Source organism: Cetorhinus maximus, chromosome 8 (genome assembly GCF_964194155.1).
Source record: "Cetorhinus maximus chromosome 8, sCetMax3.hap1.1, whole genome shotgun sequence".
Classification (NCBI taxonomy): Eukaryota; Metazoa; Chordata; class Chondrichthyes; order Lamniformes; family Cetorhinidae; genus Cetorhinus; species Cetorhinus maximus.
The window spans coordinates 69376879-69399851 of NC_135886.1; the positions used below are offsets into that span (position 1 = coordinate 69376879).

At 43.0% G+C, this 22973-nt stretch overlaps 1 protein-coding gene across 1 annotated transcript in view; it reads right to left on the reverse strand.

Moving 5' to 3' along the window:
- Window positions 1-19262, reverse strand: part of gcna (germ cell nuclear acidic peptidase) — a 46018-nt gene extending 26756 nt beyond the window's left edge. Inside the window, exons 1-6 of the mRNA XM_078546977.1 lie at window positions 19137-19262; window positions 18402-18506; window positions 13268-13559; window positions 7822-7903; window positions 6729-6787; window positions 1772-1841 (exon numbers count right to left, since the gene is read on the reverse strand). Of these exons, the coding sequence (XP_078403103.1) occupies window positions 1772-1841; window positions 6729-6787; window positions 7822-7903; window positions 13268-13559; window positions 18402-18491 (593 nt within the window). The 5' untranslated portion in view covers window positions 18492-18506; window positions 19137-19262. The remainder of the gene's footprint in view (window positions 1-1771; window positions 1842-6728; window positions 6788-7821; window positions 7904-13267; window positions 13560-18401; window positions 18507-19136) is intronic.
- Between the last annotated feature and the right edge of the window lie 3711 nt (window positions 19263-22973).

Below are 22973 nucleotides of genomic sequence, written 5' to 3' on the forward strand. Positions count from 1 at the left end.
GCTAATGGAATGATATTTGATGGGCTGAATGACCCTTTTGCTCTGTCCAATGATCCCCTTTCAAACTGGTCAGTGCAACTTCAAGACCCTCCCTACTTTAAAATAGCTATTTCTTAGCCACTATACCATTATTGTCAGTTTCAATCAGAAATGCAAGTTGAGACAACCGCATAATGATTAAAATAGCAATGGTTTGGAAATACACCAAAAACATCATCATGATTTAAACAACAGGCCGCAGGTGCTGGAAATCTAAAATCAAAGCAGAGAATGCTGAACAGCAGACCAAGTCTGGCAGCAACTGTGGCAAGAGAAGCAGAGTTAATGTTTTCAGTCGATGGCCATTTATCAGGACTGCTTGTAGGAGACTTTAAGCAGACGCATCAGGCACATGGCAAAACATGCCAAGGACAGTGAATAAGATTAGAAGGGACAAAAGGGGCAGTTCTGATGAAAGATCATCGACCTGAAATATTAATCGTTTCTCTCTTCACAGATGCTGCCTGAACTGCTGAGTATTTCTAGCATTTTCTGATTTTTGATTACAAGAATTTAATTTCTACTCATATAACCACTGATTCCGAATGAATTTAGTGCTCACTGTCGCATCTAAAAATCCAGATCTAGTGATCTGATCCACTGAAAAGATTTCTATGAAATTGGTTTGAATTAATTAGGAATTAGTGAGACTATAACTGTCATATTCAACAAGCAAGAGCAAATAAAATGTGGACAGTATCTACATCATCCACAAAGCTCTAAAAACCATTGAAATCGGTTGGGGCCAGATCATAAGAGCATAAGAACTAGGAGCAGGAGTAGGCAATTGAGCCCCTTGAGCCTGCCCCGCCTTTCAATACGACCAAGGCTAATCTCATCTTGGCCTCAAATCCAATTTCTCACCCTCTCCCCATAACCTTTCAACCCATTACTAATTAAAAATCTGTCTATCTCCTCAAATTTATTCAGCATCCCGGCATCCACTGCATGCTGAGGTAGTGAATTCCACAGATTCACGACCCTTTGAGAAAAGTAATTCCTCCTCATCCGATTTAAATCTACCACCCCTTAGCCTAAAACTATGGCCTCTCGTTCCAGAATGCCCCATAAGGCGAAACATCCGCTCGATGTCTACTTTGTCTATCCCCTTTAGCATCTTATATACCTCAATTAGATCTCATCTCATCCTTCTAAACTCTAGCGAGTATAGGCCAGAACTGCTCAATCTCTCCTCATAAGACAAGCCCCGCATCTCTGGAATCAACCTAGTGAACCTCCTCTGAACCGCCTCCAATGCAACCACATCCTTCCTCAAGTAAGGGGACAAAAGTGTGCACAGTGCTCCAGGTGTGGTCTCACCAATGCCTTGTACAGTTGCAACAATACTTCACTTTTTTATACTCTATTCCTTCAGCAATAAATGCCAAAATTCCATTTGCTTCCTTATTACCTGCTGTACCTGCATACTAGCTTTCAGCGATTCATGCATGATGACACCCAGATCCCTCTGCACTGAAGCTTCTCTCCATTTAAATAATTAGTCGCCTTCTTATTCTTACGACCAAAATAGATAACCAAGCCTGGATCAAATTGCTTCTTTTCTACTTATGCTGAAGTAGAGAGGCATGAAGAGTGCAATACTGAGCTGACAGAAATTTATCTTCTATGAATTAAAACCTTCTGACTGTGGTGTCAGAACTTCATTTTCTACAACAATTAAGTTGATGTGGAACTCCCATTTTTAACAAAACATTCAGCCACACTCACTCACCTGTCATCATTTTCCCTCCAAGCACTTAACTTTTGTGATTGCGTATGCAGTGTCTTTACTTGCGTCAGAACTGATGGAGAAAGAGATTATGTCCATGTTAACATACAAAACTAAATCCAACATTAACCCCTGTCAATTTTTAACAATGTTATCTGCATTCTAGCATTGTGCAAAAATCCTTATTGAAGCTGCAGCAGACATATATAAACTTCAAGACATACATAAACCTCAGCACACAGCCCAAAGAAACAATAACCTGTGCTGGAAACTGATTTTAAAAACCTGAGCAATCTGTCTCAATGTGGACTATTATGGCAACATAAGTACAGGCCAGGGTGAAAAAAAACACTATATGCAGTTCATCTAGCCACACAAAAAAAAAAGCCTCTCAACCATATTCTCCCCTCAAATATCTATCCGATTCTGTCAAGTTTTTTTCCCCCACACTTATGTTCCACACACTGCATAAAGTACTTAAATCTGAACTGTCCATGCAGTCTTTAAAGCTTAAGCCCGTGTCCCCTGGTTCTAGCATTTGCTGCATTCTGAAATTACTCTGGTCTAATTAAACTTTTCCCTTAAGAATTATGAATATTTGACCATCAATCAGCATAACCATCTCCACAGTAAGCAATCTGTGCTGAATCTCATCTTAACCCGTGGTGTTCCAGCGGAAATACTTTCAGTGCCACAAGCATCTGTTCATAACTATAGTTGCCCATACCTGGCAGCATGCCGGTAAATCTACATTACATGGTTGCTTTGGCGTTAAAATCCTTTCAATAATGAGTTAGGCAAAACAGTTCACAGTGCTCCAACTGTGATTCAAGAAGCATTTTGTACAAATTGATCATTGACTGCCTATTTCCACCTCCATAACATTGCCCTACTTAGCGCATCTCCTACTGAAATCCTCAATCATGACTTCATTATCTCCCGACGTGACTATTCCAGGGCACTCCTGGCTCCCATATTCTCCATAAACCCATTTAAAACTTTGCTGACTATGCCTACCTCGCAGCAAGTCTGTTTCTCCTATCGCTGCTGTGCTCACCAACTTATATTGGACCCCTGTCAAGCAACATCTTTAAAATTCTCATCCTTCTTTTCAAAACCCTCCATGGCCTCACCCTTTCCTTTCTCCGTAATATCCATCCCACACCCTGAGATATATCTGTGCTGCTCTAATTCTGACCTCTTGTGCATTTTTAATTTTAATTGCTGCACCATTGGTGGCTGTATCTTCAATTGTCTATCTCCAAACTCTGGAATACCCTGCCTACAACCCTCTACCTCGCTTTCCTCCTTTAAGATGCCTCTTAAAACTCACCTTTTTGACCAAGCATTTGGTAATCTGAACCAATGGCCCAGATCTTCTGGTCTCCGGATTGTCAGAGAACAGACATACAATCCAAGACACGCATCAGGGTCCTGCGGAAGCCCCGGCACACCGACTGCATGGGAATTACCCGGGAAGCTTGAACTTTCGATGGGCAACTCCTCCTGCTCCCCCAAGACCCTCTGAAGTCTCCAACTCTAACTCAGGATTGGAGACTTTGGATGGTTCTGATTTACATACTAGATAGTTACCCAGGAAATGTTAGACAGAAAAATCCTAGTCTAACTCCTGGGTAACTATACAACTAACCACCCCTCCCCCCCAACTGACCCTTCCTGACCAGTCCCCCACCCAACTCGATGACCAGTCCCCACCACTCAACTAACCCCCCAAGCCCCTGACCCAACTAGCCCCCACCACCCAACAAGTCCCCTGCCACCCTATCCACTTACCTCACCCATCCTACCCATCCACTCATTCATTTACTAACACTGGTGCTGTAAAGTGGGGGCCTGGCTTCTACGGTAATTCTCTTCACCTGAGGATTACCGCATTGGGGAAGTTTTTCTTCACTGTGGATCGAAAGTTGAAGTTTTTTCAATGTATGCAGGTCAGTGGGTAGTTGTCTGTCTGACCAGCATCAGATACAGGGGTTACAACTCTGCTTGGAGGTTTTGAGCTAATATTTTCTTATAATATCATGTGACGTTTCATTACATTAAAGTCACTAAAAGTTGTTTCTTCTTTACTCAATGGCAATGCCTCTATTTATGAAACTCAAAACGGTATTGACTTTTTCATTATTGTATTCACACTTTCAGGAAAGTGTGTCTTTCAACTGTCTCCTTGCTTGCCCACACCCTTTATCTTTCTATGGAGTGTAATCCCATTCCTTGTTTCTTTGCAAAAGTTAACTTAAAATGACCCATATAGGCTTACATGCAAGCCTATCTATCTATCTATTCTACACACTTCTGTTTCCCTGAAGTTTTGCACAGCCCTCTTGGTATTTGCCAAACTATTTACTTTTCTGTCTGATTCCAAGATTGTGCTCTCTAGTTTCAACCAAACAGAGAACAAAAGTTGACAAAGAGATCCCTGGAATAGATCAACTTTCTCCAAACTGGCCAAAATCCATTTACCTTAACTCTTGTTTTAACCACTTTCTATCAATGCCCCTATATTTCCTTTCAAAGCACACACCTGAATTTTTGCATTTTTTAAAAATCGAGGGCTTTCTGCTCCTGGCATGTTTCCCTACTTCATTTGAGAAAGCAGGCAAATCCAACCCGGCCAATTACCGCCCCACCAGTCTGCTCTGCATCATCAACAATGCTACAAGCGGCACTTGCTCAGCAATAACCTGCTCACTGACGCACAGTTTGGGTTCAGCCAAGATCACTCAGCTTATGACCTCACTACAGCCTTGGTTCAAACACGGACAAAAGAGTTGAATTCCAGAGATGAGGTGAGAGTGACTGCCCTTGATATCAAGGCAGCACTTGACTGAGTGTAGCATCAAGGAGCCGTAGCAAAATTGGAGTCAATGGGAATCGAAGAAATCTCTCCACAGGTTGGAGTCATACCTAGCACAAAGGAAGATGGTTGTGATTGTTGGAAATCAATCATCTCAGTTCCAGGACTACACTGCAGGAGTTCCTCATGATAGTATCCTAGGCCCAACCATCTTTAGCTGCTTCATCTATGGCCTTCCTTTCATCATAAGGTCAGAAGTAGGATTGTTCGCTGGTGATTGCACAATGTTCAACACCATTGGCGACTCCTCAGATACTAAAGAAGTCCATGTCCAAATGCAGCAAGACCTGGAAAATATCCAGGTTTGGGCTGACAAGTGGCAAGTAACATTTGCGCGACGCAAGTGCCAGGCAATGGCCATCTCCAATGAGAGAATCTAACCATCGCCCTTTGACATTCAATGGCATTACCATCACTGAATCCCCTACTATCAACATCCTGGGGATTACCATTGACCAGAAACTGAACTGGACTAGCTATATGAATACTGTGGCTAGAAGGTCAGAAGCTGGGAATCCTGCGGCGAGTAACTCACCTCCTGACTCTCCAAAACCTGGCCACCATCTATAAGGCACAAATCAGGAGTGTGATGGAATACTCTCCGCTTGCCTGGATGAGTGCAGCTCCAACAACATTCAAGACAAGAAGCTTGACACCATACAGGGCAAGACAGCCCACTTAATTAGCACCCCTTCCACAAACATTCACTCCCTCTGCCGCCAACGAACAGTGGCAGCAGTGTGTACCGTCTACAAGATGCACTGCAGGAACTTACTAATGCTCCTTAGGCAGCACCTCCCGAACCCATGACCACTACCATCCAGAAGGATGGGGGCAGCAGATACATGGGAACACCACTGCCTGAAAGTTCCCCTCCAAGCCACTCACCATCCTGACTTGGAAATATATCGCCGTTCCTTCACTGTCGCTGGATCAAAATCCTGGAATTCCCTCCCTAACAGCACTGTGGGTGTACCTATACCACAGGGACTGCAGCGGTTCAAGAAGGCAGCTCACCACCACCACCTTCTCAAGGGCAATTAGGGATGGTCAGTAAATGCTGGCCTAGCCAATGATGCCCACATCCCGTAAAGGAATTTTTAAAAAATGAAACCACACAAGCAAGCCTTTTCCTAAAAGCAGGGAATTTCGAAATCAAGGAGCAAAGCATTTGCATTACAAAAACTAAAATACCTGGAAAAACTCAGCAGGTCAGTTGAAGGGTCATTCGGACTTGAAACATTAACTGTGTCCCTCTCCGCAGACACTGCCAGACCTGCTGAGTTTTTCCAGGTATTTTTGTTTTTGTTTTGGATTTCCAGCATCCGCAGTTTTTTGCTTTTATCAAAGCATTTGCATTCTTCATTCAGGCAGCACATTGTTGCACAAGCAGTCAACGAGTTCACTCCTTTGTCAGACAGATGCAGAGCCAATCATAGTTCAAGAGAAATGGAACATCTTCACTATGTGGCTCTCTCTCTGCTACCAGGTGCAACCTCCTGCAATGGACTTTTCATCTTACATTACAGTCAGCAATTAAAGACTGCTCTTCTTTTACCTATTGGAAGGGGTAGTGGTGAGGAAATTGCTGGCTTCAAAAATCACTATCATAAACTTTTAAGGCCTGACAACTAGTCTCCGATTTAGTTTATTTTCTCAGACATCAGGCACATTCATTATGCTGATTTAATGGAAGAGTTAGAGTGTTACGATTGGCTAGCATTGATGGGCTGAGTGGCTCCTCGACTTTTTCTTTTGTTCTCTTTCTGGGTCCAACATCGCAGAAGTTAAATGCAGCTCTTAATGCAAAAGTACCCAGAATGCAGTACAAATTGTCAGTCTCACATAAGAGGATGGCAAGTGCGGAAGCTGGATAAGATTTGCACCACTGTATTAGGGTGTACTCGAGGCTGGGATTAAGACACATTGCTGGAGTTATTTTTATGCTATGAAATTATTTATTATGTACTTAGCTTGGTGTGTTCAATGCAACAACATTACAATGCTCCAATCTCTATAGCTGATTTTGTTGAAGACAAAAGTAAAGCTTAAAAAAAACACACATTTTAAGATGTTACTCACATTTTTCATAATCTTCATCCCCACTGGAATCGGTGCTTGGTTCAGAAATATAGTCATATCTGATATGGACAAAACGTGAACAATAGAATTGTCATTGTAATGATTCCTGTATATAGAAACTCATAGCACAGAACTGCACTGCTGCCTTTCAGGTGAGATGTTAAACCAAGGCCTCATCTGCCCTCTCAGGTCAGAGCAAAAGATCCCTTGGCACTATTTTGAAGAGGAGCAGGGATGTTACTCCCAGTGACCTGGCCAATATTTATTTCTCAAAAGAACATCACAAAAAACAGATTATCTGGTTGCCATCACATTGCAGTTTGTGGGAGCTTGCTGTGCAAATTGGCTTCCCAGTTACCTACATTACAATGGTGAAATACTTAATTGGCTAGAAAGCACTTTGAGATGTCCTGTGGTCATGAAAGGTGCTATAGAAATAGCAGTCTTTTTTTAAAAAACTTATCTGAAACAGGTGTCTTAGCTCTGCCATTTAAATTAACTGTATTTACCTACAATTCCTTTTAATCGTTTCCAAAATTTTTATCCCCTTCCTTTTTAAAAGCTATAATGGATTCTGCCGCTACCACTGTTAAGATGTGGAATGACCTATGTAAAAAATAAATTCTTATTTTTGGTGATCTTATTTTTTTATACTTTGGTTACTATATCGCTGATTGTAGAAATAGTCTTCCCCTATTTACTTTATCAAATCCTTTGGAATTATGAGCATAATCAGACCTCCTTTTTACCTTCTCCGTCCCAATGAGCGTTTAGTTTCTTCTCAAACCTCTCATAACTAAAGCCTCTCATCCAGAGATCAGGGTATTTCTTCTGCACACTTCATATGACTAAATCTAACTTAAATATTTTGACGTAACTCAAAAAGTAATTGAGCTCCAATTCAATGAGTATTGGTATATTCTTGGACTGGTTAAAATCAATGCATAGGAAAAATGGCCAGCTAATGTACTTAGCTTTTCTCAACATTTTGCACCGTCTGTATACTACAAAAGCCATCCAGAGTTACTATTCCAATCAGTATTTATTGAGACAGAAGTTACTGCGATATCCCCAGTCTCCAGTACATTCACACCTTTTATTCTTAGTCCTCGATGCCCTTCTTGATGGGAAATCTGAGTTTAACAACCTCATCTGGGTGACATCTGAGAGAGAGCCTGTAAGATGAGAGTCAAACAACATCTTGGATTGGAAGTTTACAACAATGTTAAAATTAAACACACCCAGAAAGGCTACCCTTAAATATGTAGTGCACCTTTCTAGAAAAATCTTCTTAACTATCCAGTCGTGGAAGCTGGTGGGGCGGTATGCATGGAAGAGAAACAAGGGCACAAAGGATAGTAGAGTAATATTTTGTATAACTCAACTTGAGCATTACACACACAGCTTGTACAAAATCTAACAATGTAGATATCTTTTTTTATTCCCCCCACCCCACCAAAAGCTCTAATGTTTTAAAAATTAAAACTACTAAAATTTAGTTCTAAAATTCTGGCAAGAGTGGGATTAAAACATTGGTAAAAGCAGAATTACAATACATACTGGATCAAAAAAAGCTTTTAAAGAAACAAACCATTCACCTAATAAAGGCAACAGAAGTCGGTTCCAATTTTTGTCAGGAAAGATAAAACGATCAATCTCTTGCTCACTAGGGCTAATCGTTGAAGCAAGGCCAGTTCTCTACTCAGCTAAATAGCATATTTCCTACAATTAAAACTTTTGCTGAGCAAATATATACTCTAGACTTGCTGAAGATGGCAACATTCAAATGGTGAAGATCTCTCAAATTCCAGAATAGGCCATACCAGAAACCAAGGTCTTGCATGTCTTGTCATTGTTCTACATTCACAAGCTAAACTCAGCTACAAAGTGAGGTGGGGGAAGAGAGAGAAAGACACAACATCTACTTAGGATTCATGCAAATTTTAAAATTCCTTCCACCTAGTGCCTCATTTTCTCTAATAATATACCACTCATCTCCTGCAACATTGTCTTGATTCTCTGTGTAAAGTGCAGACAGAAGCAAGGGTAGAGACCAGGGAGGTTGGGGGGTGGAATTAACTAGACCAGGATGTGTAGACTTAAATTCCATACCCATTTAAAGTCAGGCATTCTGTCTTTATTTTCATACAATAAATTCCTATGTCCACGTTTAAAGCTGCGTATGTATAACTTGCCACATGTAATTACACCCTTCAGTTAAATGCAGATGCTAACAGAAAATGTGAGGAGTTAAAAAATCTTTTCTGCACCCTCTCTGGAGCATTCACAATGTTCCTAAAGTTTGGTGCCCAAAGTTCAATACTCAAGTTGAGGTCAAACCAGTTTTATATAAAGGTTCATCATAACTTGTACTTGCCTCTTTCATAAAGCCCAGGGTCCCATATACCTTATTAACCACTTCTTCAACTTGCCCTGCCACCTTCAACAATTTGTGCACATATACTCCTAGGTCTCTCTTCTCCTGCACTCCCTTTAGTATTGTTCCCTTTATTTTATATTGCCTCTCTTCAAATCCCCCGACCAAAATGCTTCTCTGCATTAATTTTTTTTCCACCCATGTGTCCACCTATTCCACCTATATTTGCCTATATTTGTCTTCTTGAAGGTTATCTCTATCCTTCTCAGTTTCACAGTAATTCCAAATTTTGCGTCATCTGCAAATTTTGAAATTGTGCCCCACACACCAGAGTCTAGGGGGTCATTAACGTATCTCAGGAAAGGCGATGCTCCGAATACCGAGGCCTGGGGAACCCCATTACAGTAATTCCTTGCTTAACATTGTAGCAAATCAGATTCTCCCATTACAATGTAAAAGTTGTAGTTAGATCCTTACTCATCAGAAATAAAACATTAAACATTATACCCTGATACCCTGCAGTTGTACATTCCTAAATATGAAATATTAATTCTTTCCACTTACCCCTCCTGCTCATCACTTCTCCCGCTTCACTCTCCTGAGCGAGGACTCAGGCGAAGGGTGACGAGCATGAGAGGCCACTCAGGTCAAATGACACTAGGTAGGCCCCAGCACAAATCTCCGCGAAAACGAAAATCCTGACACTAAGTGAGCATACCGGCCCCACTATATCCAGGATGTTGAAGTGGAACTTTTTAAAACTGGGCAACCTAAAATGAAAACTTGCAGTATATAGCTCACCCTAGTCTGAAAAACAACCATACATCAATACACTTGGTTTCCTGTCAGTCAGCCAAGCTCTTAGCCATGGTGCCACTGACCCTTTTATTCCATGAGTTTCAACTTTGCAGACAGGCCTGTTATCTGACATTTATCAAATGCCTCTGGAATTCCACATATACATTACCCACAAACCTCTTGCCTCAAAAAGACTCATCAATTTAGTTAAACACAATTTAGCCTTAACAAATCTATGCCAACTTTCCTTAATGAATCTATATTTGTCCAAGTGACTTTTTGTCCTGCATCATCATTTCTAAAATCTTTCCCACCACAGAGGTTAAACTGACTGGCCTGTCGTTGCTCGGCTTATCCTTACACCTTGGTTCAAAAAAAAAAGGGTGTAACATTTGCAACTCTCTAGTCCTCTGGCACCAACCTTATATCCAAAGAGGTTTGAATGATTATGGCCAGTACCCCTGAAATTTCTACCCTCACTTCTCTCCCTATCTTCGAATGCATTGGATCTGGTCCTAATGACTTATCAGCTTCCAAATACAGCCAGCCTGTCTAATACCTCCTCTTTATCAATTTTAGCCCATCCAGTGTCTCAACTACCTCCTTTCTCAATATTACATTGGAAGCATCTTCCTTGTAAAGACAGATGCAAAGTACTCATATAGTACCTCAGCCACACCCTCTGCCTCCAAGCCTAAATCCCTTTTTGCTCCTTAAACAGCCCTGTTCCTCCTTTTACCACTACTTTTTAAAAAAATATATGCCTATGTCTTTTGGATGCCCGTTTATGTTGGCTGCCAGTCTCTTCTCATATTCTCTTTGATTCTCATTTCTTTTCTTACTTCCCCTCCAAAGTTTCCATATTCTGCCTAGATCTCAAATGTATAAAATCAACCTGACATCTGTCATATGAACCTTTTTTGCTGTTTCACCTTACCCACTTTACCCATCCCATTCTCTCAGTTCCTTCACCTCCGTCGGATCTGTTCTGATGATGCCACTTTCAAAAACAGTTCCTCTGACATGTCCTCCTTCTTCCTTAACCGAGGTTTTCCACCCACGGTGGTTGACAGGGCCCTCAACCATGTCCGGCCCATCTCCTGCACATCCGCCCTCACGCCTTCTCCTCCCTCCCAGAAACATGACAGGGTCCCCCTTGTACTCACTTATCACCCCACCAGCCTCCGCATTCAAAGGATCATCCTCCGCCATTTCCGCCAACTCCAGCATGATGCCACCACCAAACACATCTTCCCTTCACCCCCCCCGGCGGCGTTCCATAGGGATCGTTCCCTCCATGACACCCTGGTCCACTCCTCCATCACCCCCTACTCCTCAACCCCCTCCCACGGCACCTTCCCATACAACCGCAGAAGATGCAACACCTGCCCCTTCACTTCCTCTCTCCTCACCATCCAAACACTCCTTTCAAGTGAAGCAGCATTTCACTTGCACTTCCCTCAACTTAGTCTACTGCATTTGTTGCTCCCAATGCGGTTTCCTCTACATTGGAGAGACCAAACACAGACTGGGTGACCGCTTTGCAGAACACCTTCAGTCTGTCCACAAGCATTACCCAGACCTCCCTGTCGCTTGCCATTTCAACACTCCACACTGCTCTCATGCCCACATGTCTGTCCTTGGCTTGCTGCATTGTTCCAGTGAAGCTCAACGCAAACTGGAGGAACAGCACCTCATCTTCCGACTAGGCACTTTACAGCCTTTCGAACTGAATATTGAGTTCAACAATTTTAGATAATGAACTCTCTCCTCCATCCCCACCCCCTTTCCGTTTCTTCCCCCTCCTTTTTGTTTTTTCCAATAATTTATATAGATTTTTCTTTTCCCACCTATTTCCATTATTTTTAAATGTATTTCCACCCATCATTTATCTCTACCTTTTAGCCCTTTTAGTATTCCTTCCCCCCACCCCACCCCCACTAGGTCTATCTGTACCTTGTTTGTCCTGCTGTCTACTCTTAATTAGCACATTCCTTTAAATAATATCACCACCTTCAACACCTCTTTGTCCTTTTGTCTGTGACATCTTTTGGTTATCTCCACCTATTACTAGCTTCTTGTCCCAACAACCCCCCCACCCCCCAACCACAAACCAGCTTATATTTCACCCCTTTCCTATTTTTACTTAGTTCTGTTGAAGGGTCATGAGGACTCGAAACATCAACTGTGCTCTTCTCCGCCGATGCTGCCAGACCTGCTGAGTTTTTCCAGGTATTTCTGTTTCTGTTTTTGTTACCCACTTTCTCGTCCCCCAAGGAGATCAGACTTTGTTTGCCCAATTCCACCCACCAAGAGTATAGACCTCAACTATCTCCTCTCAAAAGGCTGCTCATTGTTCAGTTACAGTTTTGCCTGCCAACTTTTGATTTCAATTTATCTGGGCTAGATCAGTTTTCACCCCAGTTGGCCCACCTCCAATTATCTTTACTCCAGATTGTTCCTTGACCTTTTCCATAGTATCATAAGGTGTAGGCTGGCTTTGATCACTATCCCCTAAATGTCTCCCTATTGACACAGGATCCACCTCAATGTCTCAAACAAGATCCAGCAATGCATCCTTCCTTGTTGGACAGGAAACATCCCAATCAAGTAAATTCTCTAGAACACAGCTCAAAAACCCTCCATCGCCATTTATGTTAATAATCATAATATAAACTGGGATAGTAATAATGCTCTCCCCCATTATAACTATAGCTTTGCACCTCCAGTTTCCCTGTGAATTTACTCTCAGTTAACCTAACTGTATCCCTATTGCTTCTTAGCTCTAACCAAATAGATTCGGCCCTTGATCCCTCAGGACATCTTCTCTCTCCAGTACTGTAATGTTCTCCTTAATCAACACTACCATTCTGCCTCCTTTCTTTCCTGACCATATGTACCCAGGAATATTTAGTACCCAGTCTTGCCCTTTTTGAGCCAGGTCTCAGTTATCACCATCACATCACATTCCCACATGGCTATCTGCACCTGCAGCTCACCAGCCTTATTTACCACACTTTGTATATTAAAATACATTCACAGTAGAGCTAATTTAGACCTTGTTGCATTCTCTCTTATCCCACATAATACCTATTTCTTACTCTAGTGCTGACTCTCCCAATTTTTTGTGCACCTTGCTTTTCTTTTCTAATATTACCGCCAGGTTCCAACCACACCCACCGCTCCCCCATAGCTAGGTTACTTTAAACCCTTTTCAATACCAATTTACTTTAAACCCTTTTCAGTAGCATCAAGGTTAAGATTGTGAATACGTTATATAGAGACCTCAATGCATAAACATGCTGCAAGTAATAAACGCTAGAGTTAAATCAAAAAGCAGCACTGAACTACACCTACTACTTACAAATCTTATCATCATCATCACTGGAGTCCGAGATGACTATGGTTCCATGGTGCTTCTGTGGCTTCCCACCTACTTTTTTTGTCAGTGCAAATACATCACGTTCTTCTTGCCCGTTTTCCAGAGTAATTTTTGGCCATGATTCAGCCTCATCCTCTGAACTAGACAGTAACAGCTTGCACACACATGAATCACAGGTGTTTGGACTCTCCCCTGATTCTGACTCTAGATTAATTGTGGCATCTTGACAATTATCTTGCAAGGGATGCCTGGACTTCTCGATTCTTTCCTGAAGCTGAAAAATAGCAAAACAATGCAGAACTGGATAATTTTTTGGAATGGCATGAGATTCAAATACTGCTACATCAAATAATATAGAACACAAAGGCTCCATTGCTGAAATATTAGAATTATCTTATGATTTGAGCTTCCTCAGAACACTTTCCATCATGGCTACGGCTAAATGAGTTTCCATAATAGACCATGAAATGAAACATGCATCTTTGCATTAACCTACATCAATTGTCAAACTTAGGTATATCAAAGATCAACTTGCATTAATATGCTTTTAACATAGAAAAAATGTTCTAAGGGACAACAAAATGTAAGAAAAAAAAAGAGACAGCGCACCAAATAAAATATTAGGAGAGATGACCAAAAGCTTGGACTACAGGAGGAGTCCTAAAAGAAGAACAAGATGAAAAGCTTTAAGGAAATTTTAAGACATGAAGTTTATGCAGTTGAAAGCAGTCGCCATTGATGATTAGAAGACATATGTACAGGTGTCCAGTGTCAGATAAAAAGTTCAGAGATTTCAGCACTGGAAGAGGCAAGGCCATGCAGGATTTAAAAACACTAAGAATTGAAAACTTACAGCACAGAAAGAGGCCATTTGGCCCAGTGTTTCTTTACTGTCACACAAAGAGCTATCCAGCCTAATCCCATTTTCCAGTTTAGTCCGTAGCCATGTAGGTTATAGTACTGCAAGTGCACATCCAGGTACTATTTGGAATGGATGGGGTTTTTTTTAAACCTCTACCACCCTTTAAAGCAGTGACCCCACTGGGTGGAAAAAAGATTATCAACTTCTTTATGCCCCAGTTATTAACCTCTCAAAAGGAAAGTATGTCTTTCCTATCCACTCTGTCAGCCTCTGAATTTCATACACCTCAGCTAAATCTCCCCTCAGCAGTTCCTTTCATGTTTATGGTTAAATGGTTCAGAGTTCCAAAGCAGAACACCCCAGCCTATCCTTATAGCTGAAATTCTGCAGTCCTGGCAACATCCTCAAATCTCCTTCTGGTGCAATCACATCCTTCCTGTAATGCAGCAAACAGAACTGTCGTGCTCCAGCTGTCACCTAACTATTATTTAATACAGTTCCTGTGTAACCCCTCCTGCTCTTTTAATCTATTCCAGTGCTTCCCAAATCTTTTCCCACTGTGACCCCATTTTGAAGCTTGAAAATTGCCATAACCCCAGACTGAGAGCAGGGTGGGGGAGTTGAACTGAGAGTGGGGAGAAATTTAAAAGAGCGGGGTGTAGGAGATTTGAAAGAGTGACAGGGGCGGGGGTGTTGGTGGTGGTTGGAGAGAGATTTGAGAGAGCAAAGTTGGGGGTGGGGTGAGGGGGGGGAAAAGAGGCATTTGAGAGCGAAGTGGGGGGGAGAAAAGATTTCTGGGAGCGAAGGTGGGGGAAAGAGAGTGAGGGAAGTGTTTAAACTGCAGGGTTTTTTTTAAAAAGCGTCACAAGTTTTTTTGGGCTAGGAATCAGGCCTCAATCACGCCCACCATAAAAATAAAACACAATGATTTAAAGGGGGCTTGCAGCTGTAGCACTCAGTTCGAGCTCCATGGCAGCCATTTCTGCCTGAGAGCTCGCAATCCCAAAATCTCATTTTACAACCCCACTGGGGGTTGTGACCCAATTTGGGAAGTCCTGTTCTATACCTCGGTGAATAAAGTATCCCACAAGCCTTCTTAAGACCTTATCTACCTGTCTGACTACCTTGAGGGATCCGTAGACATGCACTCTCTTCTTCCATACTTCTCAGTATCCTACCATTTAATTGTGTATTCCCTTGCTTTATGTGCCCTGCACAAACACATTAGCTCACACATCCCCAGATTGAATTCCATTTGCCACTTTTCTGCCTATCTGACCTGTCCATTTGATTTTTCCCTGCAGTCTACCGCTTTCTTCCTCCACTGTAACTCCTGCCACGGAACAGGAACAGAGCACCCACATTGTCTGCAACGCAAGCGCAGTTTTTGCCACAGCTGACATTGCTATTGTGCATTTCCCGAAACCTCCCGCTCTCTTTGGCACTCCCACTCCCTTTACCACTCACGGGGGAGGGGGACAGCACAGGAGGGAGCAAGAATAGTGTGTGTTCTTTTCTTTGTTAGATCCACGCTATCTTTGATGCAAGCAGCTGCCTGAGACGCTGCTGTCAGTGACATCACAGGCATTGACAATGCATGTGGGTGGAGTGCACCCTCTACAGTTGCAGCATCAGCAAAAGCAGCCTCATTGTCAACCACATGGCCAATTTTTGTATCATCTGCAAACTTCTTAAATCATGCTCCCTATGTTTAAGTCAAAATAATCGATATAAACGCCACAAAACAAAAGGGATCAAGTACTGAGCCCTGTGGAACCCCACTAGAAACAGCCTCCTAGTCACAACAACAACAAATCATTACCCTTTGCTTCCTATCGATGAGTCAACTTGGAATCCAACTTGCCACTTTCCCTTGCTCTTACGTTTCTGACTAGTCTGTCATGTGGAATCTTGTCAAAAAAGTTTAAATAAAATCCATGTCAATACAAGGCGCTACCCTCATGAATCCTCCTAACATTCTAAAAAATTCAATCGAGGTAGTCAGACACAACCTTCCCTTAAATCCATGCTAACTTGATTAATTCATGCCTTTCCAGCTGATAATGCAAGATTGGATTTTTAAAAAATATCTGTGGCATTGGTCACTGGAAGACAATATGCCAGTGAGGTAAAGAGCAACGGCAACGGCACCCTTTTGGAAAGAATACAGGTTGGTTAAGTACGAATGAGAGAGGATGGAAGATTTTCCAAGAACACATAGTAATCAAATGTAGAGATGTCAAACGGCATGATTGAGAGTTTCAGTAGAAGACTCACGGTGGTAAATGTTAGTGGTGGTGGAGGTATATGGTCCAAACCAGAGATTAAAAAAGGTTCCCTAGTTCTAGCTGTGTACGTAATGGAACAAGTTCCTCAGTTCCATTTTTTCAACAATTTACCTAACCATAAGTTCCACAACTATAGACAGCTGCACAGGTTCTATTAGAAATTCACCTAAATTTCTCCAGATACATCCCTGATAGAAATAGTAGACTTAAGCAAAGTAGGGGATCGGTGGAGGGAAACCATGTGGTTAGGGGGAAGCATGCAAAAAGGTTCTGTTCAAATCAGCTAAACTGCTGTTAATGAATAACATGAACTCTAAACAGCTTATTTACAAAAAGGTAATAATCTTCACTAATTACCATATATTGTCAGTAATAAAAAGGCACCAAACCTCAATGTTGCAGCAATGCTATCACAAGACACCAAATGCAGGTCATTTTAATAATGGCAACAAAATTAAAATAGGCTATTTTCTAGAAAATGAATTAGCAATGTCTGAAGTACTGCCATCCTCAGTTCTAACAATCATACAATAGTAGACAGTAGAGTTCACACAGTCGCAGAAAAATGTTTGTCACAGCAATCCAAAGGGTGGACCTGACATCTCTGCCTCTTTTTAACATAAAGCCTATGTGAACTCAAAAAAGTTCAACTCAGCTGGATATTCAAAAGGAAATATTTCAATAAAAATTATGGTTGCAAACATATTGAACGGATATTTGATTTGTCACCATCAGCCTCAGTACTTTATGCTGTCCCATGCACTCCATAGGGCTAGTACTTTCTCAACAGGCAAAATGTACAAAATACTTGCAGGTAACATAGGAACATGAGTAGGGCAGAGTCCCTCAAGCTGGTTCCATCATTCATTTAGATCATGGCTGATCTGTACTTCAACTCCATTTACTCATCTTGGCTCTGTAGCCCTCAATATCCTTGCCCAACAAAAATCTATTACACACAGTTGTGGCTTCACAAGTTTTTTTTGGCAGGGTGGGGGTGGGGTGCCGGAAATTAACACTACTACCCTTTATGCAAAGTGCTTTCTGATTTAAAAATTATTCTTGCTTTCAAATCTCTCCAAGGCCTCTCCCTCCTTATCTCTAACCTCCAGCCACTATCTCCAAGATATCAGTGCTCTATTTTTAGCCTCTTGAGGATGCCTGTTTAGATCACTCCATCATTGGTGACTGTGGCTTCAGCTGTCAAAGTCTTAAACTCTGGAATTTCATCCCTAAATTTTTGTACTTCCCTCTTGCCTCCACTTAGTTGCTCCTTAAAACCTCTACCTCCTTGACCAAATGCCACAATATTTCTACACGACTTAAGTGTCAAACTTTGCTTTATAACCTTGGGACACTTAATACACTAAAAGGAGCTATATATAAAAAATGTATATTTAAGATAATGCCCTCTGCCCACCAGGGGTAGTAGGACAGGTAGTTTCTATCATCTCCTTTAATTACCTTTTATGCCTCAATTGAATCATCCCTTAATCTCCAAATGCAAGGGCATACAAACTATGGTTCCTGACCTAATTATTTGGCTGAAGTATAAATACTAATTACAAGGTGCCATACATACAGGATACGGTATTAGTATCAAATGTATCTCTGGTACTTTGGATCATAGGGTCATCATTAAGGGGGAGGCAGTGGTGTAGTGGTATTGCCACTGGATTGGTAATCCAGAGACACGGTAATGCTCTGGGGACCTGGGTTCAAGTCCCACTGTGGCAGATAATGGAATTTGAATTAATTCTAGAATTTTTTTTATGTAAAAGTCTGATGACGCTCATGGAACAACTGTCGTAAAAACCGATCTGGTTCACTACATGTGAATCCAGGCCCATAGCAATGTGGTTGACACTTAAATGCCCTCTAAACAAGGGCAGTTAGGGATGGGCAATAAATGCTGGCCTAGCCAGGGAGGCCACATCCCAAGAACGAATATTAAAAAAATCTTCACCTGTGCTTCAATGGCATTCAGATCACCATGTTCTGACCAACCAAGTCGACCAGCTACGCGCTGGAACAGGCTGCGTGTTTCTTCATCCATTTGGGCAATGATCACCTGTAATACCATTTATGTTTTACCATTTGGTAAAAATGAAGATTTACGAACCAGCCCATATTAACACAAGCAATGTCACACACACATATGCTATATGCTCATCTGAGTAAAAAAATGCAGATCACTAGCATAAAAAGGTAACATTCTCGCAAAAGCAGCAAAGTTATTTTCTGGAAACTTGGCACAGAATTACTGCCAAAAGAATACTCAGGTAACTCGCATTGTCTATCCAAAAACAGCCCTTTATAGCACTTGACGCTCCAAAACAAATGGTGCAAGCTGACAATTCCCTCGGTAAATTCTCGATCAGTAACATCACTTCATAGGAGGCAATGAACAGATGGACCCCGAAACCACCAAAAATCGAGGTTACAAGTTATTATAAAGCAATTGGAACAGACGTGAAATCACAACCAGGAACAAACAGTAATTAAGAAAGAAACAGACACCACATCCCACGGATTTCAGGTAAACATCCTCACAGCTCGCAGGTGTCTAACAGTAAAAATTGGCGAAGCTCTGCCGAGTACAAGGGAAAATGGAGCTCGATGCTGATTAGGGAAAGCGCCGGCCTAGAGGGGACAGTGTGCGGGAAGGAGTCATCCCGCTCCTGCCACCTCCAGTACTCACTTAGCAACCAACGTCTCGCCTCAATCACCATTACGCAAGGGCCGAATGAGTTTTTAACGGAGCCTCCAAGCTATAAACTTCCGGCAAATTCCGCCCGCGTGACACGGAGAAAACTGTTAGTGTAAAGGTCAACATTTGAATTCTGGCGCCACACTCCCCCCTCTGCGCATGTGTCATTCACCAGCCCCGCCCTCTAACACCAAGCAACTGAATCAGCCAAGGCACAGCGAAGGAGTAGATGGGCTGAAACAGAGCTGGAGATGACCAAGTTTCGAGGTAGATATAGGGAGTCTTTGTGATTGAGAGAATAGTCAAGGAGGCGGAGGATATCAGTGGTGAGAGTTGAACATGATTGCTTCCGAATGCTTGATAAGAGGAAACAGTGCCTATCTGATAAAGCTGAACTTATAGCTGCAGATGCCACCAAGGGGCAACGTGGTTGACGAGCAGGATTAGGCAAAGAACCAATCCTTCAGGTACTTGGAGGCAAAGGAGCCAAAATATTTCATGTAATGACAGCATGCAACTAAACGAAAACAATCCCATGAACTAGAGAATAGAGGACAGCAGGAAAACTACAAAGGCTGCAGCCACGTAGAGATAGGTGAAGAGGGGTAATATACCGACATCAGTCACAGAATGTTTGATTTTAGTTAGGACAATTTAATTGCTATACCAGGCAACAATAGTTGTTAATGGGTTTTCTGAGGTTTTTCACATTCTGAAACTTGAGGGTTATGAAACATTGTTTCATCTTACTGGCAAATCCCGTTACAAAAGGAAAAACTCAGCTTCACTGGAAGAACAAACCGCTTCATCCCCAAAAGAGGAATACAGGGTACAAACAAATATTATGTAAAGGATAAAAACAAAAAGCTAAAAGCTACTGCGGATGCTGGAAATCCAAAACAAAAACAGAATTACCTGGAAAAACTCAGCAGGTCTGGCAGCATCGGCGGAGAAGAAATCAGTTAACGTTTCGAGCCTTCATGGCCCTTCGGCAGAACTGGAGCATAGTTAGAAGAAGGGAGAAATATAAATTGGTTTAAGGTGGGTGGGGGGGCGGGGGGGGTGGAGAGAGAGACATTGAGGGTGTGGTGTGGTGATTGTGGAGATGAGCAGATAACCAAAAGATGTCACAGACAAAAGGGTCAAAGAGGTGTTGAAGGTGGTGGTATTTGTCTGAGAAAAGTGCTAATTAAGAATGGAAGACAGGATATTCAAAGTACAGCTCTAGTGGGACTTCTGTTCCGTCTGTTCCAATTGCTTTATAATAACTTGTAACCTCGATTTTTGGTGGTTTCGGGGTCCATCTGTTCATTGCCTCCTTTGAAGTGATGTTACTGATCGAGAATTTACCGAGGGAATTGTCCCTCCCTCTGGATTCTTACCTTCTCTTGATCTTTTCATTGAGAACTGTCGGCGTGACATTAGCCGTCTCAATTTCTCTGATCCTCTCACCCATTCTAATCTGTCTCTCTCTGAACTCACTGCACTCCGTTCTCTCAGGTCCAACCCCAACATTGTCATCAAACCCGCTGTCAAGGGTGGTACTGTTGTTGTCTGGCGCATTGACCTCTACCTCGCGGAGGCTGAGCGTCAACTCGCAGACGTTTCCTCCTACCTCTCCCTGGACCATGACCCCACCACAGAACATCAAGCCATTGTTTCCAGGACTGTCACTGACCTCATCTCCTCTGGAGATCTTCCTCCCACAGCTTCCAACTTGATAGTCGCCCAACCTCCGACGGCCCGCTTCTACCTCCTACCCAAAATCCGCAAACAGAACTGTCCTGGCAGACCGATCGTGTCAGCCTGTTCCTGCCCCACGGAACTCATTTCTCGTTATCTTGACTCCCTTCTCTCTCCCCTCGTCCAGTCCCTTCCCACCTACATCCGTGATTCCTCTGACACCTTACGTCACATCAACAATTTCCAGTTCCCTGGCCCCAACCGCTTCCTCTTCACCATGGATGTCCAATCCCTCTACACCTCCATCCCCCACCAGGATGGTCTGAGGGCCCTTAGCTTCTTCCTTGAACAGAGGCCCCAACAATCCCCATCCACCACTACTCTCCTCCGTCTGGCTGAACTTGTTCTCACACTGAACAATTTCTCCTTTAACTCCTCTCACTTCCTCCAAATAAAAGGTGTGGCTATGGGTACCCGCATGGGCCCCAGCTATGCCCGTCTCTTTATGGGGTATGTGGAACATTCCTTGTTCCAGTCCTACTCCGGCCCCCTCCCACAACTCTTTCTCCGGTACATCAATGATTACTTCGGTGCTGCTTCATGCTCTCGTCGGGACCTGGAAAAATTTATTAATTTTGCTTCCAATCTCCACCCCTCCATCATCTTCACATGGTCCATCTCTGACACTTCTCTTCCCTTCCTTGACCTCTCTGTCTCAATTTCTGATGATAGACTGTCCACCAATATCCATTACAAGCCTACCGACTCCCACAGCTACCTCGACTACAGCTCCTCACACCCCGCTTCCTGTAAAGACTCCATCCCATTCTCTCAGTTCCTTCGCCTCCGTCGCATCTGTTCTGATGACGCTACCTTCAAAAACAGCTCCTCTGACATGTCCTCCTTCTTCCTTAACCGAGGTTTTCCATCCACGGTCGTTGACAGGGCCCTCAACCGTGTCCGGCCCATATCCCGCGCATCCTCCCTCACGCCTTCTCCTCCTTCCCAGAAACATGATAGGGTCCCCCTTGTCCTCACTTATCACCCCACCAGCCTCCGCATTCAAAGGATCATCCTCCGCCATTTCCGCCAACTCCAGCATGATGCCACCACCAAACACATCTTCCCTTCACCCCCCCTGACGGCATTCCGTAGGGATCGTTCCCTCCGGGACACCCTGGTCCACTCCTCCATCACCCCCTACTCCTCAACCCCCACTTATGGCACCTCCCCATGCCCATGCAGAAGATGCAACACCTGCCCCTTCACTTCCTCTCTCCTCACCGTCCAAGGGCCCAAACACTCCTTTCAAGTGAAGCAGCATTTCACTTGCATTTCCCCTAACTTAGTCTACTGCATTCGTTGCTCCCAATGCGGTCTCCTCTACATTGGAGAGACCAAACGCAAACTGGGCGACCGTTTTGCGGAACACCTGCGGTCTGTCCGCAAGAAAGACCCAAACCTCCCTGTCGCTTGCCATTTTAACACTCCACCCTGTTCTCTTGCCCACATGTCTGTCCTTGGCTTGCTGCATTGTTCCAGTGAAGCCCAACGCAAACTGGAGGAACAGCACCTCATCTTCCGACTAGGCACTTTACAGCCCTCCGGGCTGAATATTGAATTCAACAACTTTAGATCTTAAACTCCCCCTCCCCCCATCCCCACCCCGTTTCTTCGCCCCCCCACCCCGGCTTTTTTTTTTCAATAATTTATATAGATTCTTCTTTCCCCACCTATTTCCATTATTTTTAAATCTAAAACTAAAACCTTTAGCCTTTCCACCCCACCCCCACTAGAGCTGTACTTTGAATATCCTGTCTTCCATTCTTAATTAGCACTTTTCTCAGACAAATACCACCACCTTCAACACCTCTTTGACCCTTTTGTCTGTGACATCTTTTGATTATCTGCTCATCTCCACAATCACACCACACCCTCAATGTCTCTCTCTCCACCCCCCCCCCCCCCCCCCCCCACCCACCTTAAACCAATTTATATTTCTCCCTTCTTCTAACTATGCTCCAGTTCTGCCGAAGGGCCATGAAGGCTCGAAACGTTAACTGATTTCTTCTCCGCTGATGCTGCCAGACCTGCTGAGTTTTTCCAGGTAATTCTGTTTTTATTATGTAAAGGATACTGGATAGG